This window comes from Globicephala melas, chromosome 6, assembly GCF_963455315.2.
Source record: "Globicephala melas chromosome 6, mGloMel1.2, whole genome shotgun sequence".
NCBI lineage: Eukaryota > Metazoa > Chordata > Mammalia > Artiodactyla > Delphinidae > Globicephala > Globicephala melas.
Genome location: NC_083319.1, coordinates 47521947 through 47540203, shown reverse-complemented (window position 1 = coordinate 47540203; position 18257 = coordinate 47521947). Strand labels below are relative to the sequence as shown.

General features: G+C 38.5%; 1 protein-coding gene across 2 annotated transcripts in view; it reads left to right on the top strand.

Moving 5' to 3' along the window:
- The window catches only part of GDA (guanine deaminase), a 133761-nt gene that overhangs the window by 42499 nt on the left and 73005 nt on the right, over positions 1-18257 (top strand). For both annotated transcript variants that reach the window (XM_030877007.2, XM_030877008.2), the window contains exons 2-3: positions 9245-9333; positions 16674-16845. In XM_030877007.2, the coding sequence (XP_030732867.1) occupies positions 9245-9333; positions 16674-16845 (261 nt within the window). The remainder of the gene's footprint in view (positions 1-9244; positions 9334-16673; positions 16846-18257) is intronic.

Below are 18257 nucleotides of genomic sequence, written 5' to 3'. Positions count from 1 at the left end.
TACTAGAGCTGATCAATGAATTTGGTAAAGTAGCAGGATACAAAATTAATGCACAGAAATCTCTTGCATTCCTATATACTAATGATGAAAAATCTGAAAGAGAAATTAAGGAAACACTCCCATTTACCACTGCAACAAAAAGAATAAAATATCTAGGAAAAAAACTACCTAAGGAGACAAAAGACCTGTATGCAGAAAATTATAAGACACTGATGAAAGAAATTAAAGATGATACAAATAGATGGAGAGATATACCATGTTCTTGGATTGGAAGAATTAACATTGTGAAAATGACTATACTACCCAAAGCAATCTACAGATTCAGTGCAATCCCTATCAAATTACCAATGGCATTTTTTATGGAACTAGAGCAAAAAATCTTAAAATTTGTATGGAGACACAAAGACCCCGAATAGCCAAAGCAGTCTTGAGGGAAAAAAACAGAGCTGGAGGAATCAGACTCCTTGACTTCAGACTATACTACAAAGCTACAGTAATCAAGACAATATGGTACTGGCACAAAAACAGAAACATAGATCAATGGAACAGGATAGAAAGCCCAGAGATAAACCCACGCACCTTTGGTCAACTAATCTATGACAAAGGAGGCAAGGATATACAATGGAGAAAAGACAGTCTCTTCAATAAGTGGTACTGGGAAAACTGGACAGCTACATGTAAAAGAAGGAAATTAGAACACTCCCTAACATCTTACACAAAAATAAGCTCAAAATGGATGAAAGACCTAAATGTAAGGCCAGATACTATTAAACTCTTAGAGGAAAACATAGGCAGAACACTCAATGACATAAATCACAGCAAGATCCTTTTGACCCACCTCCTAGAGAAATGGAAATAAAAACAAAAAGAAACAAATGGGACCTAATGAAACTTAAAAGCTTTTAAACAGCAAAGGAAACCATAAACAAGACGAAAAGACAACCCTCAGAATGGGAGAAAATATTTGCAAATGAAGCAACTGACAAAGGATTAATCTCCAAAATTTACAAGCAGCTCATGCAGCTCAATATCAAAAAAACAAACCATCCAATCCAAAAATGGGCAGAAGACCTAAATAGACATTCCTCAAAAGAAGATATACAGATTGCCAACAAACACATTAAAGAATGCTCAACATCATTAATCATTAGAGAAATGCAAATCAAAACTACAATGAGATATCATCTCACACCAGTCAGAATGGCCATCATCAAAAAATCTACAAACAATAAATGCTGGAAAGGGTGTGGAGAAAAGGGAACCCTCTTGCACTGTTGGTGGGAATGTAAATTGATACAGCCACTATGGAGAACAGTATGGAGGTTCCTTAAAAAACTAAAAATAGAACTACCATACGACCCAGTGTTCCCAGTACTGGGCATATACCCTGAGAAAACCATAATTCAATAAGAGTCATGTACCACAATGTTCATTGCAGCTGTATTTACAGTAGCCAGGACACGGAAGCAACCTAAGTTTCCATCAACAGATGGATGGATAAAGAAGATGTGGCACATATATACAATGGAATATTACTCAGCCATGAAAAGAAACGAAATTGAGTTATTTGTAATGAGGTGGATGGACCTGGACTCTGCCATACAGAGTGAAGTAAGTCGGAAAGAGAAAAACAAATACCGTATGCTAACACATATATATGGAATCTAAGAAAAAAAGAAGCTCATGAAAAACCTAGGGGCAAGACGGGAATAAAGACGCAGACCTACTAGAGAATGGACTTGAGGATATGTGGAGGGGGAAGGGTAAGCTGGGACAAAGTGAGAGAGTGGCATGGACATATATACACTACCAAATGTAAAATAGCTAGCTGGGGGAAGCAGCCACACAGCACAGGGAGATCAGCTCAGTGCTTTGTGACCACCTATAGGGGTGGGATAGGGAGTGTGGGAGGGAGACGCAAGAGGGCAGAAACTAACACATCATTGTAAAGCAATTATACTCCACTAAAGATGTTAAAAAAAAAAAAAAAAAGAAAGTGTGCTGACTCTTGGTTTATACTGTTAGAGAAGCAGTCACAGAGGTCTGGAAGAATCTCAGGGAAGATGAGTCAAGTCCAGCAGATACTCCTGCCTCGCCTGGTGACCCTGGACAAGTCACATACCCTGGTCTGTTTCCTCATCTGTGAAATGAGAATATTGGACCTGAAGATCTAAGTGCTTCATGCTACCCTTTGGTGCCTTCGTAACATGAATTCACTCGATTCTACTTTTATAGGCTGACAGTTTATTTAAAAAGCAGTCTCACTTCATCTTTTCCATTAATCTGTTTGATATGAATTGAGCTAATATGGCAATTTTCATCTCTGTCTAAAAGCTTCAGAAATCATTAAGACCTCACATTTTTATCTGATTTTATCTCCCATTACTGTGCCTGAATGGATTTTGTGTTGCAATATATATTACCTTATTTTGTTAGATGGCCAAGGTATTTCACAATGGCCCAAAGAGCAGTTTATTCTGTTCCATAGCAACAAGCCTTTTGCCCACATTTGCCGTCTGGTGTTTGAAGCCTGTATCTTGTGGAGATTTTTTTCATTAGCTGACAGTCATTACTCATCTGCTTTTGGCTTTAGTATATCTGACATTCTCATTATTGCTCATCCTAAATAGTCTCTGTTTTAAGTAAGAGAGCACTTGGAGTTGTTTGCTTAATTGAAGGGATTCAGTTTCCTCATCTGGAAAACAAGGGTGTTGGATGAGAAGGTTCCTGCCAGTTGACACCATCTATGATTTTATGAAACTTGGGTTTTAATGACTTATGTATGTGATTGACAGCCCACCTAGACTGTGGTCTGTGAAGAGGAAGGCATGCCATAATAGGCTCTCTTGGTGATGAATAACTGAGTAAGTGAATGAATGGCCACATAAGCCCAGGTAATATCAGGATGAGAGAGCCATTGTCCCATAAAGGCAATACCAACGGTATTTTGTAATTTTCCACATTCATTTTCCATAGTATTTTTAGAGGTTTCCTAAAAATAAATCTCAAGGCCGTGACCTACCCCTTGCTACCTACCCCTTGCTACCTCCTCCATCTGATTTTTACTACTCTTTCTTCTGGTCTTTATACTATATCCCCACTGGTCATCCTGGTTTTTCAAAACATGCCAAGCATCTAATTTAAGTTTAATTTAAATACACATATCAGGGTCCTTGTACTGGCTGTTCCCTCTGCCTGGAATGCTCTTCCAAGAATATGCAAGTGGTTTATTCCCTTCATGCAAATCTGTGCTCAAACATCATCTCTCAGAGAGACTATCACATCCCACATCTTATTTTATCCATTTACTTTGCTTTATTTTTCATCATAGCACTCACTAATATATTCAATGTGTCTTATATGCATCTACCAATTTATTGTTCCTAGCCCGTGGAATAGTGCTTTGCACACAGGAGTCACTCAAGCAGTAATTGTTGAGTGAATACATGAATGAGAACAAGAAAAAAATATCTATTAAGTACCTGATTTGTGACTTAAGGTTCTCTCCAACTCCACTGTTAAAGTACACACCTGTCTATAACACAACTTGTAGTTTTTTTGCCTCTATGCCTCTGCACCTATCATTATTTACCCCTTCTATCCCTTTCCCTCTAATTCTGGATACTTATAAGTCCCAAATCCTACCCATCATTGTCTGAGTTCTGTCTTTTCTTTGAAACCTTCACTGACCAGGCCCACTATCTCTCCATCTGAACTGGTGGGGCCAATGGCACTCTGTCATCATGCCCTCTCCCATCTGATTCATTATCTATCTCTCCATGTCTTAACTCCCCAACCATAGGCTCTATGAGTAGAGATTATTTTTATGTATTTCTATTTTGTTTTACTTTACATTTTCATGTATATTTTAAATGGAATTGACTTTTTTGTTTTAGATAGAATAAAACATTTACTATTAACAATTTTGAATCTGCAAAGATATAAAGATGAAAGCAAAAATTACCCCCAAATTCTACTATAAAGAGAAAATAACCACTGTGAACATTTAGACACACCAACCCAACACACACACACACACACACACACCATATTCTTATAAAAAATTGGATACCATATGTTATCTAGTACCTTAAATATTTTTGCATTGTTTTAAAAAAATTTAAGATTATATCGAGGATAATTCAGTAAATATGTCTTCACTGATACTTTTAATTGCTGCAGTTTCATCATATTTAACCAATCCCTTATTTGACTGACTTTGAAATTATTTGCAATTTTTAGCTATTGCAAATGTTTGATGTATATTTTTGGGGTAAGCGGGATGAGAGATTTGAAGAGAGGGTAGATTTGAAATCATCATGGTGGAGGGATGGAACATGAATTGACTAGAGAAATACTCTTCACATTTTTTTTTACTAATGTGCCCCCTAAAAGAATTTTGAAAAATTCTATTCGCTTTTACATTTTTAAAAGTTGATATGTATAGTTTTTATTAAATTTTAAAATGTTTAAAGCTTATAATTTCTGGCAAATTGTAAATATATACATGTTAAAATTAAGCTATGCTGTTACTTTTTAAAAGATGTCTGATGGAATCAAAATATAGTGGTTTGATATCTACCTTAATCTATTTTTCAAAAAATCATGAACTAGCTCCTCATTAATGATCTGAAATGGTATACAGTCCCTTTTTCTTCTAGAATTACCAGTTCTATTCTCCTTTTCTTACAGAGTTTGTGCTAATACAGTATAGTTTTACACTTCAAAGACTTTTACTGGTCAACCATTGCAATGAAATTTGTGTGCATAAATTTAAATATTTAAAATTTCCTGGGACCACAAGGAAATTTTTAAATGTGTATTACACATTTTGAAAAGTAATTTGTTAAATGTATTAATAAAATAAAAAAGCTGTTTTTTTTTTCCAACTAGGTAATGTATCTATGGATGAGTGTTACTTGTTGGTAGAATTAAATAGGAGCAGTATCAATTTTTTTCTTATTTTTCATTTTTATAGATGTAAGTGCTGAGAAACATTTTCACATTAATCAAGAAGATAGGAATGGGCAGAGTTTTGTTACAGCAATTTTCCTCAATCCTTTGAACTCCTTTTGAGTTATTTGATTAAAAAAATTGTGTATAGGGCTTCCCTGGTGGCGCAGTGGTTGAGAGTCCGCCTGCCGATGCAGGGGCCACGGGTTCGTGCCCCGGTCCGGGAAGATCCCACATGCCGCGGAGCGGCTGGGCCCGTGAGCCATGGCCGCTGAGCCTGCGCGTCTGGAGCCTGTGCTCCGCAACGGGAGAGGCCACAACAGTGAGAGGCCCGCGTACCGCAAAAAAAAAAAAAAAAAAGGTGTATAAATTTATTACCAAAAAATACTTCTAATGATCTGTCAGTGGATAAGCAATTAGGCCTCCTGTCAGTTTTATTGACAGTAAAGACAGGGCTGGAGAAATGTCTTAGGGGGCCAGGCACAGACATTGGCTGGAGCACCTTTGAACTTGATGACTATGGATATTCTGTCTACTGTGTGGTGTGCTTGCCCCAGTGCTGCCTGGTTCCTCAGGTGCAGCCCAGAGAAGCAGGGCTGGGTTTCATCAGGGTTGAAAATTCAGCACATGTGTGTTAACTAAAAGATATAAGAAATATGAAAAAATAGCTAGTGGAATCCAGGCTGGCCAAGGAAAGTGGTGAAAGATGGACTGGGGGAAAGTAGAGAGGAGAAAGTAAAGGGAGGGCTCTTTAAGGTGGATGATTGTTTGGAATAGCTGAAGTGGCAAACAGGAAAAAGAGGAAATGGTGGTCAGTTGTGTGATTCCGTAGTCTTAGAGGTAGAGCAGTTATGGGTCGTGAACATGCCCAAGGTGTGGCCATGACGTAAAGTTCATAAACTTCATTTGTTCATAAACAGATCACATGAAGATGAGTTCGTGGAAATAGGTGCTATGATCTCAAAAGGGTTGTCCATGTTGATAGGATAAGGACTGAAGGCAGGGCTTGCAGTGGAGAGATAGAGTGTAGGGCAGGCGTCAACAGATTTGAACAATGAGAGAAGGTTGGTAAAGCAGAACAACAAAGAAGGAGGAAGCATGCCTTGAAAGCTGAAAGGATTGGGTCTTAAGGGAGCTTTGCATGTTTACAAGAAGCTGCAGGAAAAATGGTTTAGAAATGGCCATGGTGGGTATGGAAACTCATTGCCTGACCCTGATGTAGGAATACCTGTCATTTGAGAAGTGTTGGGGAGGCCATGTCCTCAGGGAAGAGCCCCAGTTATGAGGAGGGAGAAACTCAGAGCAGATATTGAAGACACAGGGAAATTTGCTGTCGATGGATGGGCGGTAACAAGAAGTCACAGTGAAGTGGAGAGTGGTAGGAGCAGGTCAGGAACAAGAAAGTAGCACAGAGCTTTTTGAAGAGAATGTTACAGATCAAGATCCCTGCTGTGTATTTGAGGAGCAGGTGAATTCTAGTTTTCATGTTGACTGAAGAAAACAGAAAAGAGGGCAGGTGAATTTAGTCCAGTGGCCTCTGAGGAGTAGGGCCTTTGCCCAGCTACTCAATATCAGCTTTAATTTCATTGAAGATGTGTCTTGCTTGGTTGAAATAATTGAGGCTTACATGCTGCAGACATGCTGAATTATTATTTTAATGTATTTTTGCTTTTTATTGCCATTGGGATTATTTTTGCGCCTGTATTTATTATTAATTATTTATTTAATAACTACATTACAAAAGGCATTGGCTTATAATTTTTATTCTCTGTATATCTGTGTTTATGTATATTGTGTATTTTGTCAGGTTTTGGTATGAGGATTTAGTAGTTTTTAGAAACAGAGAGGTGTCCATTGTTTTCTGTGCTCTGGAACTCTTAGCACAGACATTATCTGTTCTTTGTAAGCTAGAAAGAACTTTGCTATAAAATTCTCTGAATGTGTGCTATCTAATATGGCATAATAAGCACCTGAAATGCTGCTAATATGACTGAGGAACTGAATTTTCAAATTTATTTTTTTATTTTAAATTTAATTTCTCATTTAAAAATTGATACTCATCTCAGTGTTTCAGTGTTTTGGGGACAAACTGGTTATGTGAGTCTATGTTTTGTAGATTATGTGAAGTCTAAATATATAGATGACGTATTTCTAATGAAAATTTACCAGCCAGATTGAAATGTACTTTAAATGCAAAATATATCCTGGATTTTAAAGACTAAGAAAAAGTAAAACTAATAACTTTTACATTGATTTTATGTTGACATAATTTTTTGTCATGGCCACCTATGTTAAATAAAATATGTTATTAAAATTAATTTTACTATTCCTTTTTATCCTTTTAGTGTGGCTATTAAGAAAATTTAAAATTATAAATGTGGCTTGCATTTGTGACAGGCATTATATTTCTATTAGACAGCATGGTTCTGAACCATGAGCTTTACTAAAAGGTAGTAAAACTTCCTCAGTTTCTTTTTTTTTTAAATTTTCATATCTGCTTTTATTTATTTTTAATTAATTTTTATTGAAGTATAGTTGATTTACAATGTTGTGTTAGTTTCTACTGTACAGCAAATTGAATCAGTTATACATATACATATATCCACTCTTTTCTAGATTCTTTTTCCATTTAGGTCATTACAGAGTATTGAGTAGAGTTCCCTGTGCTATGCAGCAGTTCCTTATTAGTTATCTATTTTATATATCATAGTGTGTATTTGTCAATCCCAATCTCCCAATTTATCCCTCTCCTCATTTTCTTATAGAGTTACTGGTTCATTCAGTTTTCCTATCTCTCCAGAATAAATTTTGATCATTTATATCTTCCTCAAAAGTATTTATTTCAAATGTATGAATATAGTACTTTAAAATATTTCCTTTCTTCCTCCCTCCTTCCCTCCCTCCCTTCCTTTCAGTAATGGTAAATGGTCATTGATACATTGATACATTGATAAAATTGATAAAATACATTGATACATTGATAAAAGATACATTGATAAAATTGATACATTGATAAAATACATTGATAAAGATACATTGATACATTGATAAAATACATTGATACATTGATAAAATTCTCTTTTTGTGATTTTCAATTAATTTTATATCTGCTTTGACATTTATTGATTCAAATATATTTTTAGAATCATCCAATTACTTTTCCTTATTTGTAGGAATTACATTTTTGTTTTCTGATAAAAATCACTGTTTTTTTAAAAAAGGATATCATCAATGAATAGAGAAGTCAATATTTATTTTACTTTATTTTCTGTTCCACAAACTATTTTTCCTGCAGTATACTGCCTTCTAATTGTTTAGATAAATTTTATATAAAAGTTTTCTTTCAATATTTCATGTTCCATGAAACATTTATTTTTACAATATTGCATTTAAAAATGAAACAGGATATGTCCTGCACATATATTTCATTTTTCTTTGTCCTTTCTTGCTTTGCAATCCACTTTTACAGAGAAAGCAATCACGCTGTACTTAAAAAGAATCAACAATAGATGCAATGTATCTACCATTTAAATGTTCCAGGGATGTGCTAATTTCTTAATTGAAATTACCATATTTAGCCTTCACAGTAGTTCTGTGAAGTATGTACTGATGGTACCCTCAGTTTGCAGATGGGGAAACCAGACCAAGAGGGATTGGAACCCATCCAGGGTTTCTCATCTATTGCCCATGGACTCACACGCTCCATGGGAGAGATCATTCTGTTACTTTCTCATGCACAATACTAGAAAAATATAGCAGACCTCTTTATAGCAGATGTCTAGCATCAGAACATCAACATAGTTCATGCTAAGATTCCATTGTCAGGAAATTATTACATCCAGTTATGTTCAGTGTTCATAAATTGTCCCATGGTATACTACTACTGTGTTCTGGACTTGGGTTTCCTATAACAGCCTAACAAAAATCTTTCATTCATCTGCAGTGAGGTACACTTTCTATAAACAATTGTTTCCTTTAACCATTTGGGGTGTGAGGAGAAATAGATACCAATTAGCCATTTTTAATACTGTGTATCTTCAAATTAGAATTTTTGAAGTCTTACTTATACCTATAGAATGGCAGAAAAGGAGAAACTTCATACAGTTTACTTCTTTGGGCAAGCAAAGGCAAATCCCTGTCTTTTTACCTCTGAACTCTATCCCATTTGCTGTCAAATACCTTTTAAAATTAATTTAGCTATGGTATAGTCTCTTTTAAGATTTAGATATTTAATAACAACAGATGACTATGGTTCATTAATTTGTGATTCTTTTCTTTCTTTTTTTTAAAGATAGTGTTTTTGGAAGAAGCGTCCCAACAAGAAAAGCTGGCCAAAGAATGGTGCTTCAAGCCATGTGAAATAAGAGAACTGAGCCACCAGTAAGTCAGAGCCAACATTTTTCCCTTTTACTTGATGCTGTTAACTAGTCTCAGATGATAAGAACCTGTCTTGAGAGACAGAGAGCCTTTTTTTTTTAAAGGATGAGGTGGGAAAGAGAAGGTAAATAGAGAACATGGAGCTGAAAGACAGAAACTTTGAAAACTAGAGGCTGCCATCATTCATTTACTTCTTCAGCAAATATTTGTTGAGCTTATCATGTGTAAGAATAGGATCTGGAGGTGAAAATGATCTACAGAGCCTTGGTCCTCACTGGGTTTACGGCCCATGGGGGACAGGGAGAATAAACAAGTGCACAGATACGTAAGTTACTTCCTTCTATAAAGGAAGTAACGAGGGAGCATGATAGAGATAAACTAGGGCTGTGGAGGGGAGTTTGGGGAGGAATAACTCTGACAGTGTGCTTAGGGAAGACCTAGCTCCAAAAGTGCATTTGAGCTACGATTTTATGTTCCAGCTACTTCAGTGGTTAATATTTGTGCCAAATGTGTTTCCTGTTGATTGGTCTACTCTCTTCATAGCCTGGGTGATTTGTCTTATAGAAATGGGAATACTTTTTTTAAACTCAAAGATTTTGTCTGGTTTCAGGCCAAGTATGTTTCCAAAGTCAATGAAAGTTCCAAAGTCAACCAAAATCGCTTACATTCTACAAACACTTTTATAACTTGGGAAGTGGCTTTAGAGTAATGTAGTGAGAACACTGAATTAGGAATTAGAACACCTGCCACGAATCCTCACCCTACAGCTCTGCAGCTGTTAGATGGAAAGCAAGCCACTTCCCCTCTTTGAGCTCGTCTCCTGGGCTGTTGGCAAAGGATTGTCCTAGATTGTGGTAGACACCTTGTCCACTGCAGGAGGACTGTGAATTGGGTTCCCCCTTAGGCTTTGAGGCAGAGGAGCTGGCCACAGTCCAGAGAGATGGGGTGACTGACCCTAAAGTTGCGTTGCACTTATACTCACGTCTCCTCCTCCTTCCCTCTCTGTGCTGCCTCCCTGTTGGCTTAGAAGCATGTGGCCAGTGGGCATGCAGATGAGTCCAATGGACATGGAGGTCATTTTAGGCACCTCTGCTGTTGCCATCTGTTTCCTCTGCTAGATTTTCTTGAGAATATATGTTGAGGAATAACTGACATTTATAAGTCACCTTCTTGCATTGCTTTGTCGTGAAAGATTAGAAGGTGGCTTGGGAGTGGATGAGATGGAGGTTGGGAGAGGCTGGGAGGATGGTGGAGTGGCTGGAGGATGGGCAGTGAGGTGAACACATCTGTGGGTCTTCATACCCTTTTGTCCCGCTTTATGAGGTTGCTTTTGGAGTTAAATCCGTCTGACAAATGTATATGCCAGGAGACCTGTAAGCACTACACACAGAAAAGTGAGAAGGTAAGAAAAATTGTGAACTTTGGTGGAAGACTGAAATCTTTGAAGACAAATTATATTTAAAATGCAAAGTGATTTTTATATCAAACCTATAAGACAGGTACCGTTGAATTTCTTCAAGTCAGGATTAAAATACATGATGTCTCTGACAGTCTGTTTAATAGAGTCAGTGTACCTACAGGTATCTGAGCACCGTGTGGATTTTTTTTTAAATGAAAATTACTGCTGGAGCACTCTGAGCCGTGCTTTGATAGGAGTGGATCAGACTATGACCATGGACCTGAGAGAGGTTGACAGGGCCAGGATTAGAGTGAGGCAAGTGAGGCATTCACCTTGAGCACAGAATTTAAGGATTTTGGGGAGGGCAAAAAACTTACTAATCAAGATAAATAATACTTTAATGCAGTTTAATGCAGTATTTTTAAAAATCAAAATTAATGCAAAAAACCCACAAAATACCAAACAAAATACCAAAATTATTAATAAGGACAAGATGATGTTGTTTGTTTCACACCCCTGCATTTTTGTGCAATGAAAGAGTGGTTTTCAAACAGCCCAGGATTCCCAGGCCCTTGGGACCATCGCACCCCCAGCAGTGCATGTTGATGAGTGTTGCCAATAGTGTGCAAGCAGACTGAGTAACTTAAGCTATTATATAGAAGTTCATGTGTTTTGATTGTAGGGCTTTTTCTAGCATTTTCCACTTGGTTAAAAGACAGGTGGATGTTCTGACAAGGGGCACATATTGTTCTTTCTCCTCAGGTTCTGGTACAGCCTAGGCAGCACTGCAAGTTTGGGATGTGAAGTTGATGGTTTTTATCTGGGGAAAGTTGAGATTTTCTGAGGAAGTTAGGATAGTGATTAAGTAAAGTGAAAAGAGCAAAGTGGAAAAGCAGGAGAAAGGAGAGCTTTCTCACCTTCTCCTGCTTCAGCCTTCAAGACCCCCTGCTTTGCCTGCAGTTTGACTTTTGATGGCAACCATTTAGCTGCAAGTGATATCTTGAGTGGAGTTCTAAGCCTGGCTGGGCCACTAATCATCCTTAAGCTTCCTTTGTTCTTTCCGTAGAATGAGTAGCTGGGCTCAGTGAGCGCTAATCTCACGTGCAGCTCTGACAGTCCACACGCTCCTGCATGTACTGCTATCTGTAATAATCCTGGAATATAACTTTGATTATGTGAATGTTTCTATTAATAAGCATTTCATAATACTTCCTGTTTCCTAAAAAGGATTACTAGGCTTTCTGGATGAAAGTTAAACTTCTGATACAGTAAATCCTTGCTCCCTGTCGCCTCTGAAGACTTTGTATCCTGTGTTATCTCCTTTAGTTCTTTCATCTCTGGTACCTTCAGAATATGCTCAGGAAAACAAAAGGTGACTTTCACTCTTCCCCTACATTACCATTCTAACTTTCACTACCGAATAGTTTTTGCCCAGTACTTTCTCTACACCTGTCTTTCCTGTTCATGGCTCTCTCCTCAGCACCTAGGACAGTAACTAAAACATACTAGGACTGGGTAAGTACTTAGATAATAAAGGACTGCATCCATGTGAAATCAGGTGTCATTGTATGGAAATGAGAGCTCGCAGGGTCTGGACTCTTGCAGTTTTTAACACTGGTCACTGTCCTGCACTCCTTCCCTAAATTGCTGTCCTCAACACCTCTCTATCATAGGTGTCTGTCTCCCTGACAATGATTCTGTCTAGATTGAGCACGATCTTCTCTTCCTCAATCCTACTCTTTAAGTGGAGGCTACTGCTCAAGGTTTAGTTTCATTCTTTCTTCCACAGAAATCTCCGGCACCACCAACTTCTAGGGTTACCTAATCAGGGGAGACTGTCGAATCTGAAAGCCATCTTTAACTCTGTGACCTCTCATCGCATGTGTTCAATTGCTTTTTGGAGACTTGCAGGTCATACTTTGACTGTAGGCTTAGTATGACATTGTCCCTCCCTCAAAATGGACTTTCCTTTTAAATTCTCTGTACCTGATGTCATGTATTCAGCATCACACGCTCAGAAACTTACTCTGACTCTTTCCTCTGCTAACTAGAGCTAATAAAAATCAAGTTCTTTCTCTCATATTTATCCTTTTCCTTTATTCAGAAATGCTCTCATGCTTGAGAGATTGAAAGAGTGTCCCCACACGTGCCTGCCACCACCAGATTCAACTTCCTAAACCTGGGGTTCAATATGTCACAGTTCTGCTAAAGAAGATAAAAAACAAAGGATCAAATATTCTCATGATCCCCTCCCTCTTGGCTACAGAATAACAAATACATGTTAATTCACTAAATTGAGTATTCAAGACCCTTTCTTAAAAAAACTTTTTTGTAGTTGTTTTTTAGGAAACATTTTTTATATAGTAAAGTGCATAGATCTTATATAATTTGATAAATTTTGGCAAATATATATTTTTCAAACATACCAATCAAGATATAAAACATTCCTTCATCCTAGAAAGTTCCCCGTGTTGCTTCCAGTCACTGTCCAGCCCCTTATCAGCAGCTACTGTTTGATTTCTATCACTTAGATTAATTTTGCCTGTTTTTGAACATCACATAAATGTAATAACTCAATATGTACTCTTCTGGGCTTCCCTGGTGACGCAGTGGTTGAGAGTCCGCCTGCCGATGCAGGGGACACGGGTTCGTGCCCCGGTCTGGGAAGATCCCACATGCCGCGGAGCAGTTGGGCCCGTGAGCCATGGCCGCTAAGCCTGCGCATCCGGAGCCTGTTCTCCGCAACGGGAGAGGCCACAACAGTGAGAGGCCCGTGTACTGCAAAAACCAAAACCAAAACCAAAACCAAAATATGTACTCTTCTGTGTCTGGATTCTTCCATTCAAAATAATGTTTTTGAGATTCACTCTTATTGTTATGTACACTAGTAGTTCAGTCTTTTTCATTGCAAACAGTGTTTCATTGTATCAACAGACCACAGTTTGTTTATCTATGTTCCTGTGGTATTTGGATTGTTCCTCCCCACCCTTTTGTTATTGGAGTATAATTGCTTTACAATGTTGTGTTAGCTTCTGCTGTACAATGAAGTGAATCGGCTGTATGTGTACATCTGTCCTCTCCCTCTTGGGCCTCCCTCCCACCCCACCCACCATCCCACCCGTCTAGGTCATCACAGAGCACCGAGCTGAGCTTCCTGTGCTTTACAGCAGGTTCCCACCAGCTATCTATTTTACACACGGTAGTGTACCTAATCTCCCTAATCTCCCAATCTCAATCCTAATTTCCCAATTCGTCCCACCCTCCCCTTCCCCCCATGTCCACATGTCCATTCTCTACATTTACGTCTCTATTCCTGCCCTGGAAGTGGGTTCATCTGTACCATTTTTCTGGATTCCACATATATGCATTAGTATACAATATTTTTTTTTCTCTTTCTGACTTACTTCACTCTGTATGACAGACTCTAGGTCCATCCACATCTCTACAAATGACCCAATTTCATTCCTTTGCATGGCTGAGTAATACTCCATTGTATACAGGTCCCACATCTTCCTTATCCATTCATCTGTCATTGGACATTTAAGTTGTTTCCATGTCCTGGCTATTGTAAATTTGAGGCTAGTATGAATAAATCCCCCATAAAGTCTTACATGATCCTTTTTGTAAACATATGTTTTATTTTACTTGGGTAAATGACTAGGAGTGAAATTGCTCCTTCTGTCTCTCTGTGTTTGTCTCTCTCTCTTACACACACACACACACACACAGACGTCCTCTCTCGCCCCTGATGTCCTCAACTAGATTATAATCTCTTTGAGGACAAGAAGGTGTCTTATTTTTCTTTGGACTCAAGGTGTAGCAGAGTTTCTTAAACATAGTAGATACTTGGGAAATATTATTTGATTGAACAATTCAACTACATGAAGAAGTCACACTGCCATTCCATGTTATGATGGTGGGGACAGTAAAAGCCCCAAGGACTGAAGTGTTCTGGAGAGGTCAGTGACTGACACCGAAGAGGAATCTGTATTTCCTTCTCCCTCTCGCATGCCCCCACGTCGTAGGCCCACTTACTGCAGCCTTCTTGAAGTACTTGTAGGTTGTCACTGCTTTTCATTTCCAGAGTGAATGAAAAATTCAGAGGGTAGTGACCAAGAATACTGAGGCTACTGCCTGGGTTTGAGTCTAGGCTCTAGAGCTGAAGCTGAATGACTACTTTTTTCAAGCTATTTAAATTTCCTGAGCTTGAATTTACTCTTGTGAAGATGGGGATTACAATACTACTTCTTAAGTTTGTTGTGAGCATTACATCATCATCACAACTAATTTTTTTGGTGCTTTCCATTATCTAGGCACTGTTTTTGCAAATATTAACTCAATCCTCACAACAGCCCTACGGTGAAACTACTATCTCCATTTTATGTAAGGGGAAACTGAGTCACAGAGCAGTTAAAGAATATCCCACTGCTGGTTTATGGTGGGGCATAAATTCAAAATCAGGCAGTATCGGTCAAGAATGTGTATACTCAAACCTTATAATAAACTGCCTTCCACAAATAAGATGATGTATGTAGAATGCTGTGCCCAGTGCCCAGTACGTGTCCGACTTCAGTAAACATTGCCTGCTGTCACCATCATCATTAGCATCATCACCACCATTCCTAATTCTCATTTTAATTTTATTTTTATTTATTTATTTTTTGCTGTACGCGGGCCTCTCACTGTTGTGGCCTCTCCGTTGCGGAGCACAGGCTCCGGACGCGCAGGCTCAGCGGCCATGGCTCACGGGCCCAGCCGCTCCGCGGCATGTGGGATCTTCCCAGACCGGGGCACGAACCCGTATCCCCTGCATCGGCAGGCGAACTCTCAACCGCTGCGCCACCAGGGAATCCCTCTAGTTCTCTTTTTAAAAAAAGCATTTATAGATACCCGTGGCTTTATTTGTCTTCCATTTAAGTGGTATACATTTGAATTGGTACTATATGGGATTCTTTATTATGTCCAATTCTGAGTTCCAGTTCCTTATGTATATAAAAATGTAACTAATATTTCCTTGCGGTGATGGTGGTGGTGGTGGTGCATACTGTATTTTAACAAATATCTGCTTGGATGCAATTAGACACTTAATAGACACCAGTGAGCCAGATGATTTCTTTAGAAAAGCTTTAAGTATCTATTAGCATTGGGCTGCCTCAGTTCTGTGGGCAGTGCCGCTGAAAACTCTAGAAAACATCGTTCTAGGACTTGCTGTTATAAGAGTTAATAGAAATAGGAAAATTGATGGGTGGAACAGTGGAGTGATCAGAAACATCTGGAGAATGGTTGTCATAGCATTGCATCTCTCTCTTCACTTAACTGTTTATACCACTCACCCACTGACACTCTCATCTTCTCAGATTGCCCTTCCCTAACCAGCCTCAGTTTGCTCTTGTTGCTTCTGTTTCAGAACTCAGACGCTCCATCACATGGGACAGGACTAGATTTCTTGCAGTCAGCCAAGGTCAAGATGTCCATTGGGACTAAAATTGTGGCCATTCTGTTTCTCATCATCAGGCATCCGTAGTGGCTTGTGTGTAATTCCTCATCGTGGCTCTAGAAGTTTGACGTCCTCTCTCATCTTTGCCCTCTGTCCTACAACCCCCAATTGTGAAACAAAGTCATACGATTAAACTGTAGCTTCACACATTTCTTGTGCAACGACTGCTTTGCTTCTGCTCAGTGCTGTGCTTTTCCCTCCTTTCATGATCTCTGGTAAACTTTACACCAAGACATTCCAATTTAGGACTGTTATCTCTCCTAGTAGAGTTTCATTTTTATTTTCTGATCTCTAAATAATAGAATAATTTACATTCATCTGATTGCATGGGCTCTAAACCTGGGTGGAGTAAACAATTAAATCACTGTATAGAGAAAATGTGATTTAAAGATATGGAAAATGACTAAAGATGTTATTAAATTCTTTTCTCCCTATCTTAATTTCCAGTGAGTTCTTCATGCCTGGGCTGGTTGATACACACATCCATGCCCCTCAGTACTCTTTTGCCGGGAGTAACGTAGACTTCCCACTTTTGGAGTGGCTGACCAAGTACACATTTCCTACAGAACACAAATTCCAGAGCATCGACTTTGCTGAAGAAGTATATACCAGAGTTGTTGTAAGTATCCTGCTTATGAGTATTGGTGCATTGTGTTCAGTCATCTATAGAAACATCCATTTCTTGGGGGCAGATTTACGTTATTAAAAATAGGCCGTTAAGGCTATACTAGACTGTACAGACCTATTCAGTTCTTTCACAGCTCAGTGAGTTTGTGACCACTTCACCTACATAGCTAGCCACTAGCAAAGAGACAGCTTGAATCTAAATCCTCACATCCCCTGGGTTCTCATTACTCTCACTTACTTCTCGTTTTACTTTACTAAATTTGGGTTTAATGCATATGTGTGTTCCTTTACTCTTGCCAATCCACAGTGCCGTTCTAGGTACCATATGGAATAGCTGTGTAACCTTTGGAAAGTTCTGTGACTCATTTTCCCCATTTGTAAAAAAAACAGAGATAATGATAGTACCTACTTCTTAGGATTGTTATGATAATTAAGCAAGTTAATATTTGTTAAGCTCTTAAAATGGTGCCTGACATATGTATTTGCTTTACAGAATACCCAAGGAAATCTAAAATTAAACTTTCAAGTTACAGTGAGAAGGGTATCACATTATTTTGGTAGCTTCGAAAGGAAGGAAAATAGGATGGTCCCCTGTTGCAGGGCGTGTGGGAATGTGATGAGCATTAACCCAGTAGAGAGAACTATGGAGCTAGTTCAGTCAGAGAACAGTGGCTGTGGTGTGTGCCAACTAAAGGCCCTGAAATGTCCTTCCTTCCACTCTATCAGGAAAATCAGTTCCCTTTATTCTACTCCAACCCTATGCCCAGTCCACTCAGCAGCCAGAAATAACTTCTGCAGCTGAGAATTAAAGCTGCCAATATCCTATCTGACCACTAACTCTTGTCATCTAGCATACTTAGTCTGAACATTCCTGCATTTTTATTGGACCCATTGATGGTTTTTCTCTTAAAGTAATGGTGTGAGGGTGATAATATTATAAGCCTTATACAGTGACCTAGCCACCCTGCCAGTTTCCCAGATCTTGCATCATCCAAGCCTTAAAGAGTAAAAGCAAGTGCTATCATTTATATACTTGCCTTGCTTAGTTATAAATTCAGTGTAATTGTGGACTTTACATATTTAGCACGGATCCACGTGGCACCAGAAAAACTGAGGACTAAGGCTGTGTTGGAAGTTGCTGGTGCATTGTGTTAATGAATTGTGTTAACCACATCAAATCTTTTTATTCTCAAAATTTATTTATACCTTGCATTGTTCTGAAAAGCGTTAGAGATATCTTAAAATTGCATTGTATACAAGAGAAGAAAATGAGTCATGAAATCACAGCAAAGGGAAAAAAAGGAGGAGGAAAAAATAAAATAAAGCCAAGAGGTAAATGTGTACCATGGGGGTCCATGCACTTGTTAGGATTTGTCACACATTTGGCTTTAACTGACCCAGAGA